Below are 12055 nucleotides of genomic sequence, written 5' to 3'. Positions count from 1 at the left end.
GTCTCCGGTTAATACTAATGGTTGTCTAGTACTAATTTTCGCTATTTATAAAGTATTTTTGCCGCACAGTATGACAAGTTACATGGTACAGTGACTTACATGTGTAGTGTATTGTTAGTGATAATGGATTTTTATATTATTATAACGCTTTTTTTTCCATTGATGTACTTGTAAGTCTTATTTGTAGAAATTTTGGGATTATACGCAGTGGCGGTCTAGACCACCACACAACCAATGCAGTGGTATGTCGCCTCCGATAGCGCCACAGCTTTCAATGGTATGTGAGTACCAGTGCGAAGGCGTCATTGTGCCAGCACAGACCGGAGGAGGTCTGAAGAATACGCTGCCTACACGGTGTTAGGCGAGTAATAATTTTATTATGTTAAGGCTTAGGGGCACTACTTCTTTGGGGGGAGGCATTAATGATAATGGAGGAACATTATTACTGTGTGGGGGCACAAACAGGGCATCACTACTGTGAAGAGATACAAGATGGGTAAATATTGTATTTTTCTATTAAAAAAAAAAATATATATTCTTTGATTAGGGCTCCTATACATAACTGTGCTTGGGACCCCAGGAATGGCAAATCCGCCCCTGATTTATACGTAGATAATGACTGTGCTATTACAAAATGCTTCTACGAGCCTCCCGCCCTGTGCTGACCTCTGCTCCAGGAAGAGGTAGTTACATGTGCGGAGGTCTGTGCCGGAGGAACGTGCGCCAGGCATGTATTAAAGGTTTCTCTCGCCACGACAACCAATGTCTATATACCCTGAGGGTATGTTCACACGCAGTGACCAGAAACGTCTGATAATACGGAGCGGTTTTCAGGTGAAAACGGCTCCTGATATTCAGATGTTTCTTTAACAACTTGCGTTTTTCGTGGCGTTTTTTACGGACGTTTCTGGAGCAGTTTTCAATAGTCAATGAAAAACGCCTCCAAAAATGTCCCAAGAAGTGTCCCGCACTTCTTTTGACAAGCCGTCATTTTACGCACCGTATTTTGACAGCGACGCGTAAAATAAAGGCTCGTGGGAACAGAATATCGTAATTCCCATTGAAAGCAATGGGCAGATGTTTGTAGGCGTAATGGAGCCGTTTTTTCAGGCGTAATACGAGGGCGTAAAACGCCCGAAATAGGTCTGAAAACACTGCGTGTGAACATACCCTAAATGTGTTCCTGACGGTGGGTTCCTCTGGCGATAACTGCTTATTACTGGGGGTTGAGAAGCCGGCTTCTTTTTTAAAAAGGGGTTGTCTTAATGAGACATTGTGGCTGCCGCTTTAATTCAGATATCAATTTCTGCAGACCTTGGTTTACGCTAAGGGTATGTGCACACACTAATTACGTCCGTAATCGGACGTATTTCGGCCGCAAGTCCCGGACCGAACTCAGTGCAGGGAGCCGGGCTCCTAGCATCATACTTATGTACGACGCTAGGAGTCCCTGCCTCTCTGCAGGACAACTGTCCCGTACTGTAATCATGTTTTCAGTACGGGACAGTAGTTCCACGGAGAGGCAGGGACTCCTAGCATCGTACATAAGTATGATGCTAGGAGCCCGGCTCCCTGCACTGTGTTCGGTCCGGGACTTGCGGCCGAAATACGTCCGATTACGGACGTAATTAGTGTGTGTGCACATACCCTAAGGGCTACACAGCAACTTTGGCCGCAACACAAGTCGCGCAGCCAATGGTCACTGTGTTTCCCTGCCTTCTATTCAGGTAATGAAAGTCAATGTCCCAGGAATCCAAACTTACATTACTGTGATGTATTCAGCGCGGCCCAGCGATCTTTGGACGCACAATCTCTCTCGTGGCCAAAGTCGCCGTGTAGCCCTAGCCTAAAAGATTTTATCCCGCTTTTTCTTTAAAAATAAATTCTGTAGCAACTGAGGTGTGTATTGGGGTGCAGTTAAATGTGGCATAAAAATAGGCCACAAAATATAAAACATGAAACCCGCGGCAAATTCAGCAATTGAATTACTGTGGCAGATTTTGTGGTGAATCTTCCGCGTAATTTTGTTGCGGATTGCGGTGCGGAATTGCACATAGTATTTTGCTTCCAGTGGTTCTGGTGGCATACGAAAGATGAGATTTCATATGCCGCCAGTTCTAATTGTGAAACGACCGAAGATCTCAACAGTCGGGAATGGAAGCTGTGTACTATATGCATATACAGTTCCCATTCCCAATGGTGACTTTAACTGGTGATATCTCTAGAACAGCTAGAACTGCGATCTTGGTGGCATATGAAATTGTTGAAGTAGTTGTTTAGACTGAATTTAGTAAGATAGCAAACCGACTATCCGAGCTTTCATCAGACGATCCTAATTAGAATGGGATTTTTCATCATGCCGGAGAGTAAGTAAACACAGTCTGATTGCTTGTATCTCCAAAATTAAGGCCCTTTTTACACCGGCCGATAAGCGGCCGGTGCAGCGAGCACCGGTCTACGAGACATCATTGATCGGCGCTCGCTTGCTCCTGTCACACGGAGCTATGGATGGGGATGAGCGGTCGTTACTCGGATTACTCGTCCCCATCCATTATTATCATGTTGTCAGGGAGATGTGCTGCCAATAACGATAATCTTTTACTTTTTTTTAAACGATACGACCAGCAGATGATCGAGCGTTTGCTCGTTTATCTGCTGATTGAGATCCCCTGTTTGCACAGGGCAATTATCAGCAACGAGCATTATATTAACGCACGTCTGCCGGATAATCGTCCTGTGTAATACCCCCTTTACTCTGAAACATTATTGCTCAAAGTACTACAGATTAAAAAAACTTCTTACAAACTAGAGGCAGGGTTTGCGTTCATTCAGTCGAATCACAATAGAAACACACGCCTTATTTAAAAACGCAGCCATTCAAATGATGACACGTTGTTAAAGCTCCACCTTCCTTTGTCTGGGAGTGAAACTGTATACGTGACAAAGGAAACAGCCAAACCTTAAAAACCAGTTCATGCCTGTCTTAGGGTATGTGCACACGATAACTGCATTTACGTCTGAAATTACGGAGCTGTTTTCAGGAGAAAACAGCTCCTGAATTTCAGACGAAATTGCTCGTACTTGCGTTTTGCGAGGCGTCTTTTACGGATGTAATTTGGAGCTGTTCTTCATTGGAGTCAATGAAAAATGGCTCCAATTACGTCCCAAGAAGTGTCCTGCACTTCTTTGACGAGGCTGTTATTTTACGCGCCGTCTTTTGACTGTGACGCGTAAAATTACAGGTCGTCGGCACAGTACTTCGGCAAACCCATTGAAATGAATGGGCAGATGTTTGCCGTATTGGAGCTGTGTTTTCAGGCGTAATTCGAGGCGTAAAACACCTCCGTTACGTTTGAAAATAGGTTGTGTGAACCCAGCCTAATACTTCCACAAAAGATTAGAATCTCCTCTTTCATATGCCACCAGAACCGCTGTTCTAGGTCGTCCACTGCAAATGTTTTCTATTTCCACAAAGTAGCCCCCTTTTGCTTTGATGACCGCTTTGCACACTCTTGGCATTCTCTCAATCCGTTTCATGAGGTAGTCACCTGGAATAGATTTCAATTAACAACAAATTGTCAGAGTTAAGTTGTTGAATTTTTTGCCTTCATAATGTGTTTGAGACCATCAGTTGTGTTGGTACCCACTTTCATACAGTGTTTAGCTCTATTCAACTACTGTTCTAATCCACATTATGGCAAGAACTACTCAACTAAGTAAAGAGAACGACAGTCCGTCATTACTTTAAGACATGAAGGTCAGTTAATCTGCGAAATTTCAAGAACTTTGAAGGTATCCTCAAGTACACATGAAAACCATCAAACGCTAAGATGAAACTGGCTCTCATGAGGACCACCCCTGGAAAGGAAGACCAAGAGTTACCTCTGCTGCAGAGGATAAATTCATTAGAGTTACCAGCCTGAGAAATCGCAAATTAACAGCACCTCAGATTAGAGCCACATAAATTCTTCAGAGATGAAGTACCAGACACATCTCAACATCATCTGTTCAGAGGAGACTGCGAGATCAGTCCTTTATCGTCGAATTGCTTCAAAGAAGACGCAACTGATAAACAAGAAGAAGAAAAAGAATTGCTTGGGCCAGCGTCGATATGTCGGAAGAGGATTGATTTAGTAATCCTGGCTTGTTTATTAGCCCATATGACCTTGGTGAGGAGGGATGAGGTTCAGTTGAAGACTGAGTATGTGGATTGGTAAGGCTTGCAAGTATATAGACAATCTGTGGGAGTATATTCATTTTGAATACGCAGCAACATCCAAATCAAGTGAAGGTTCCCTCAACCAATATCTACATCTGACTTGATACAGGGGGAGGGGAGGCAAATGAAATATTTTACTGTAAAAGAGGACCAGCGAAAGGAGGACGACGACAAAGAAGAGGGCTACCGTAGCCAAAAGGTAGAGAGATGTTTAGAGCCGCTGATTTCTTAAGATTGATCTTCTAGTTGGATAGTTCCGTGTATTTTGATCAGATTTTGGTGAGGGATGAGAGGATTAGAGATGAACAATTAGTCATCTGCATAAGCCTAATTTTACAACTACCCCCTCCCCCATGAGGGTTCTGTAGATATCTGAATTTCGCCATAAGCGGCAGATTAGTGGCTCCAGCTGAGTATGAAAATAAGGAGTGACGAGGCCTCCCAACAAAGGAGAGAAGGACTAAAAGTATAAGATCTCTAGGAGGGGGTATAGTGATCAGGTAGAATACATCAAGCCCAGTTAGGGGAGGGGAGGATAAATCTAGGGGGTCAGATGAAGGAAAGGGGAGAAGACATGCAGATTGAGATATGTCCCAGTAAGGTCCAAAGGGGGAGAGAAAGGACAGTCCTGTTAATGGAACAGAAAGACATACTAGCTTTTCAATGCCAAGGTCCACATGATGGGTGTCAGACAGAGGTCGCACTACATTTTTCAGGAATATTTTTAGCTAAAGACCAATGTGATTTGCAGTCATTTTAAATTAGTAATACGTGGGCATATGTGGTTTTAAAAACTCGCTTTTTATGTAGGAAAACATTACTGTAATGCCAGGGTAACAGGAGCGACTTCAGTTGGCATTACCAGGGTAATTCGCTTATGAAGACAAAAAGGAAATATTGTCTTTTCCACTGTAGATGTCTCCTTAATAAAGCTGCTTGATCACACAATAACTGCAGAGCATAAACACATATCGAGCCCCCCTCATGTTAGCAGCCATACAGGTCTATGTCACTGCTCTGCACCTTTTGGCAATCCAGTTGTTTTAAAGTCAGTCACCAAGGTTCAGGGGGTATATGGGGACCAAAGTTAGAGCAGCCCCCAGGAGAAGCCCTCCTCACGCAAACAGGTCTTTGGTCACATCATATGGTTCCATGTTGGAAAAGATATGCTTACACAGTAGCCAGCAAAAAAAAGTTTAGACGTTACCATCATTCACATCAAGAGCGGGAGATTACTTTCAGCCGAAGTCTCTATTAGAGATCATCTCCCTTGGAACAACATCCAGCGTTTAGCGCCAAAATCACAACCCCAAGCATGATGGGAAGCGAGGAAAACTTAATTAGCTGCTGCTACTGGAGTGGCACCACCACACAGCCCGGGAAGCTCTAACTTCTCACTCCCGAGTGGAGGCGAGGTTTCGGCACAGCATGCTTCTCTTAGCAGATCTGGTAACAGCCCGCGCAGATGCCAAGACCGCCAGCTGCAGCAATACGCTTCACCAGCTGAGCCACTCATTGACTTACTGCCCTAGTAATGTCTATTGTTGCTGCCCAGCGATCCTGAAGCTGTTACTGAAGCGAGTGTTCAGTCTCCTTAATATAAATAGGCATGAGACTGATTTTAAAGCATGCTAGTGCTTTACAGGCGTCCATGACACCTGGAGAGGCATTAATGCGGTCTCTGGTGGTGGATTCGAAGTTCATTACGAGAATAAAATATGGAGAAGTGAATAAGGAGAACCGGCCCACCAATGTAGGGGGTAGTTGTGTATTTACTGTATGTTGCTAACCAGAATAAGTGGAGAGAGTATATTGGATGGTATATGAGTAAAGGAGGATAAGGTCTGACAGTTTAAGGGTCTGGAATGCCCGTGGATGTTAAGGTGGGTGCATTCCTGTCAAGGGAAGGAAAAATTGGGGGATCTGGGATCCTTAATTAGGGAGGAGACATTTTAGAAGTAACTCGCACCTCACAAGGGAGACAAAAGATACATGACCCATGAAAAACAATACAACAAGAGCACCTTGTGGGCGAGTGAGGTTACAGGTGTGGCAGGAGGTTTTTGCTCTACTTTTTCTCCCTTTTGGACTATTTTGGGAGTTAATTAAAGAGGCTCTGTCACCAGATTCTCAAATCCCTATCTCCTATTGCATGTGATCGGCGCTGCAATGTAGAGAACAGTAACGTTTTTTTTTTTTTTTTGTTTTTTTTTTAAACGTTCATTTTTGGCCAAGTTATGAGCTATTTTCTATATATGCAAATGAGCTTTGAAATGGACAACTGGGCGTGTTTTTTTTTTTTTCGTATGTCCAACTGGGCATGTATTGTGTTTTTAACTGGGCGTGTTTACTTGTTTTACTAACTGGGCGTTGTGAATAGAAGTGTATGATACTGACGAATCAGTGACCAATCAGCATCATGCACTCCTCTCCATTCATTTACACAGCACATAGTGTTCTTACTAGAACGATGTGCAGCCACATACACAAGTGTCCTGATAATGAAAACACATGACCTCCAGCCTGGACGTCATGTGTACTCAGAATCCTGACACTTCTGAATCTTTTCTGTGAGATTTCCAGAAAGGGAAACTAAATCTCGTTTACCTCGTAATCTCGCTAGATTGCGCGTGGCTTGCTGGAATCTCACAGAAAAGATTCAGAAGTGTCAGGATTCTGAGTACACATGACGTCCAGGCTGGAGGTCATGAGTATTCATTATCAGGTCACTTGTGTATGTGGCTGCACATCGTTCTAGTAAGAACACTATGTGCTGTGTAAATGAATGGAGAGGAGTACATGATGCTGATTGGTCAGCGTCATACACTTCTATTCACAACACCCAGTTAGTAAAATAAGTAAACACGCCCAGTTAAAAACACAATACACGCCCAGTTGGACATACCAAAAAAAACACGCCCAGTTGTCCATTTCAAAGCTCATTTGCATATATATATATATATATATATATATATATATATAAATAGCTCATAACTTGGCCAGAAATGAACGAAAAAAAAAAAACAACGTTACTGTTATCTACATTGCAGCGCCGATCACATGCAATAGGAGATAGGGGTTTGAGAATCTGGTGACAGAGCCTCTTTAAGGCAGCGTTAGTCCCTGTTCAATAGCCTCTGTTCTTGAGCCAGAGCAGAAAACTGCCTCACTCCACCATGTCTAAACCGTGCCCCCAACTATCGGAGCACCATTATTTTTAAAACTATATTGCAGGGCTGGGCGATTAGGACCTAAGTCAAAATCACGATTAATTGAACATGGAAACTCGATTATGATTAATGAATATTTAGGACACACCCCTTTTGCATATCCTGCCGTTTAATTAACATTTATCCCTTGAGCCTGCTGCATGCTACTGTATATAATCTACCAGACACTGCCCCCACACAATATATTTCCTCCATAGTGCTCCCACAATATAATGCCCCTATAGCTACCCCAAACACTGTATAATGCTGCCCCAGACAGTCTCAATAGTGCCTAATAAAAATAATATACACACTTACCTAATCCCGTTCCAACAGCTCGGCTCAAACAGGCGCGATGGCGTCACTTCCTCACGTCCGGCAATACATACCGAATGGTATAGCAGCTCCCCTACTATTGGATTCAACTGTATCCTCGTCCTGAAGATGCAAATACAGTTTAAACCGGGAAAAATAATTGAAAAAACTGAAATGCTTAAGATGACGTCAAGTTAATTGCGCTGAGTTTCAAATTAATTTTTTTAGATTAATTGCCCAGCCCTACTTTATTGGGTTTCGGCTGTAACGCTCAGGGTATTCTCTCCTTAGGTTTGTTGTTAGTAATTGATTATTTTTAGTACATAATTTTTTTGTATGTTTATTATTTCCTCAGATTGCTACTGAAGAAATTGTTTTGATTTTTCTTCTGCTACTGCAGCCATTTTTATGTTTGACTGTATACTGTTCACTTTTATTTTCAAGAAACTACTTGCAGCTTTTTTTTCTTTGACTGTTTTATTTGCTTTTAAGAAAGATTAAACAGTCCTATCAAACCAAAATGTTCTTTCTACATTTTTCTATTTTAATACATGCATGAAGAGCTGTGACTGTGTGACTATACCCAAAATAATTTAATTTTAATAGCTATAAGCATATTTATTTTTTTATTGTTGTTGATGGTCTGTCAAAATTCATGGTTCCAAGTGAACGAGGCTTGAGAAATCTCATCTAAAGATGACATTTTAATAGGATTTTTCTAAAGGTTAACTCTGTCAGTAAACCTTTCCAGGCTAAGTAATTGGTAAATGTTCTCCACAGGACGGTGTATAGTTGAAGACTACCTAGAGGTTACTTAACCCCTAGACGTCCACAATACATATAATTCTGTCCCAGCTGCCAATGCACTCTACAACTAGAAGTAAATATGCGTGGTCCTCTTTAATGGCAGATGGCGCTCAACTATTACAGAAATTAGGCTGACACAGTAAATAATAAAGACAAAAAATATATAAAATAAAAAGTCTTACCCCTCCCCCAACCCACCCATCATGGACTATATTCTGTGATGTGGATGCATTTTACATGAATGTAATAGACCTATAATAATGTATCCGTGAGTATAGGCTATATCACAGCCACACGAACGATTGATTACCTGTCACTAGTTTTTGTCTCCCTAGCCTTGCCCCGATCTACTTTTATGCCTACAATAAAAATTTCTATGCTCTTATTTACCGATCCCACATACCACCTAAAGGCAGGAGGCGCCCAAAATATAACTTGTGACTTTAGTTCTTGGCCATGAAAGCGATGATGGCAGTGCGGTTTAGAGCACTTATTTGGTATAGTTAAACATGGGAGAGTGCAGGGACTATTATTTAGCTAGAGTATAAAATAATATTCACCCTTAGAATGTGGAATTGCAAAAGGTGAAATTTTGCTGTGGACGTTCGGGCATCTAGAGGCCTTGGCCTTAAAAGGGTAAAAAACATTCCTCCCCATCTAAAATCAGGAAGTCTGTAAATCATGACATTGAGGTGTTTTTTCCAGATTCAGAAATGACTAAAAAAAACCTGCTGAATGGAATGTTTAAGGGGGAACTAAAGATTCAACAAACTTCTGACATGTCATAGTGATGTGTCAGAAGTATTGATTCAGGGTCTCAGTGCTTGTACCCCTACCACCAATCGCTAAAACGAAGCGGCAGAAGCGTTTGTGTGAGCGCTCAGATGCTTCGTGTCTCTTCGGCTTTTTCTTTAAATCAATGTATCGGAGTATTGGCTCAGTAGGAAGTCTATGAGCCCGTGCTCCGATACATGGGCTTACTGGGAAAAAGCCGAACAGAAACAAAGCGGCTGAGCGCACACACGCAGGCTTCTGCGGCTTCGTTTTAGCAATTGGTGGTCTCTGTGCTCGGGCCCCCACCAATTAAAACTTCTGAACAAGTTTGTTGAATGTTTAGTTACCCTTTAACAAAAAAATTATGCAAGTTAAAAATATCTGCATTAAGGCTTCTAGTTTAACAGATCCTAATGGATCCCAGTGATAATGGGATCCAAAGGTTTAATCTTTGTTAATTTTGCTATTGCTTGCTCTTTGACATCGAAAATAAGTAAAGCCTGCACACTGCCGTGACAAAAACCCAGAAACCTGATGGACCCCATTAGTGGGATCTGTGATCTATGGGGATGCATTTAAAAACTGGTCTGTCATACCAGTCATGGCTCCTTTACGCTCATGTGAACAGACCCTAAGGCCCCATGCACACGACTGAAAAATCTCCGTAATTGCGGACTGTAATACAGTCCGCAATTATGGACTCATTCAGTTCTATTGGCTGCGGACACCTTTCCGTATCGCTACAGATAGGCTTCCGTGCCGTAGAACTGTACAGAGAATTATGGAGCATGTCCTATTTTTCGTATTTTATGGGCTATGCTCGCATATTTTGTATGGGAGAACGGGCTGACAATGCGGTTTGTGGCCGTCCTTCAATTGCGGGCACGGCTTCGTGCATGAGGCCTAAATAAAGGCCCTTCTATTTTCTGGTGATTTAGTGAGACAAGTGGGAAAAACTATTTAGATGATGTAAATGATGTATACCTCAGTCTTCAAAACATTACCTTTTCTCTGAGTTAGATTTTTCTGTTCCATCGCTATATTCTCAGTAGTGATGTTCAACTTGCCCTGTATAATGTTCTTTTTATCATGTTTTATTTATTTGGTTTTGTTCTACTGGTATTCCCGTTCCCTATGTCTGCGATGAGTCAGCGTATTACGTTTTCGATACACAGACATAAAGTCAAAGCGCTCGGCTCACAGACTTTGAAATAAACTATAGAAGGCATAAAATACAAAAATGGCACATAAAAATACAGAACGAACACCTCAGCAGAATGGAAAACGTCACTGCTTGGGATCAGAACGTGAATTATTTCTGTTCGCTGTAGAAATTTGTCAGTCTTCATAACAATTCCAGCTGGGGTTGAAACAGATGGTTTCTATCCTCCTCTCACTCGCTGCTAATGTGTAGTTCTTGTAACTAATCCTCACCTCGAGAGGTCCGGGGGCTTGGGAAAAGGAAGTGATATGACAGGCTGACACATATTACACAGAGCTTCTCCGAACTTTATATCCACATAGTCACACCTGTATTTACTATTTTTACTTTGTTTTACTGATATTTTTTTTTTTTTTATTGCTCTAGATTTATTTTGTCCATAGTGCTTCTCACATATAACCATCAGTTTTCCCTCTTCTGCTTTGTGGCAAAGCAACCAACCTTGCCTCCTTTGGCCATCTCCTGCACAGGAATATAGAGGTTGATGGGGAAGTATTTCTCGAATAAGTAGAACCTCTTTAACACAACCTTGAATGGAAATAAAAGTTGCTATTTAGGCTATACATCTTTTTTAAGGGCCTGTTCACATCCGTAGGGTAGTCGACTACGCTATTGTTTCCGCCAAAAAAACGTAAGCCTTACGAAACGGAAACCAATCGCAACGGAAGCATTGCCATTGAAATCAATGCTAATGCAAACGGAAGCTATAGTTTCCGTTTGGCTTTCCGTTCATCGGTTCCCCCGACGGAAAGGTCTTACGAGACCCAACGCTGATGTAGGGTTCCACATGTGCAAGTGGAAACTAGGGGTTATTTTGTATTAGCATACTTATATATGTGCGAATATATCATGTTTTTTTTCTTGTTTTTATATAGGGTGGTACTATGATTGCAGTGGGGCTCGGAGTTGCAGCAGCGGCTTTTGCAGGTATGGCGTTTCGTTTCTAGTTCTTTTCCAGTACGTTACATGGATGTAGGCGAGCGCTTGGCTCATTAATCGAAGAGCTCCTAGAGCCTTGTTACCAGTGAACCGTGTAAATATAGCAGGACTACTTTTGGAGACATAAATGAAAGCTCTTTGTTCACTTTATTATGTTTTGTCCTTGTCTTCTAGATTATCAAAAGGCAATAATACCATAGCATACAGACTCTCCAAAATGTATTCACCTCTTTTGGACATGTTTTGTAACACCAATGAATCACAGCGGATTCCTCTTGGACATTTTTACACTGATCAACAGAAAACTACTTTTAATACGTCCAGCTTTGAAGTTTACATGGAATATCTCTGGCCCGTGTTTCATCGCCTTTAGGCCTCATGCACACGAACGTAAAAACGCCCGTAATTACGTGTCCATAGACTTCTATTGGCCATGGGTACCTTCCCGTGTGCTTACGGTAAGGTGCCCGTGCCGTTGAAAAATATAGAACATGTCCTATTTCAGGCCATAATAACGGCACGGGCAGGCCCATAGAAGTCTATGGGGCTCCCGTAATTACGGGTGGCTAC

At 42.1% G+C, this 12055-nt stretch overlaps 1 protein-coding gene across 2 annotated transcripts in view; it reads left to right on the top strand.

Moving 5' to 3' along the window:
* The window catches only part of DNAJC15 (DnaJ heat shock protein family (Hsp40) member C15), a 40388-nt gene that overhangs the window by 449 nt on the left and 27884 nt on the right, over positions 1-12055 (top strand). Inside the window, exons 1-2 of one of the 2 annotated variants that reach the window (XM_075852280.1) lie at positions 8-85; positions 11422-11473. In XM_075852280.1, coding sequence (XP_075708395.1) covers positions 71-85; positions 11422-11473 — 67 coding nt within the window. In that variant the 5' untranslated portion in view covers positions 8-70. Of the gene's footprint in view, positions 1-7; positions 86-11421; positions 11474-12055 lie in introns of those variants that run through there. The other variant, XM_075852279.1, reaches the window with a different exon arrangement.

Source organism: Rhinoderma darwinii, chromosome 2 (genome assembly GCF_050947455.1).
Source record: "Rhinoderma darwinii isolate aRhiDar2 chromosome 2, aRhiDar2.hap1, whole genome shotgun sequence".
NCBI lineage: Eukaryota > Metazoa > Chordata > Amphibia > Anura > Rhinodermatidae > Rhinoderma > Rhinoderma darwinii.
This window is presented reverse-complemented; position numbering and strand designations above follow the sequence as displayed.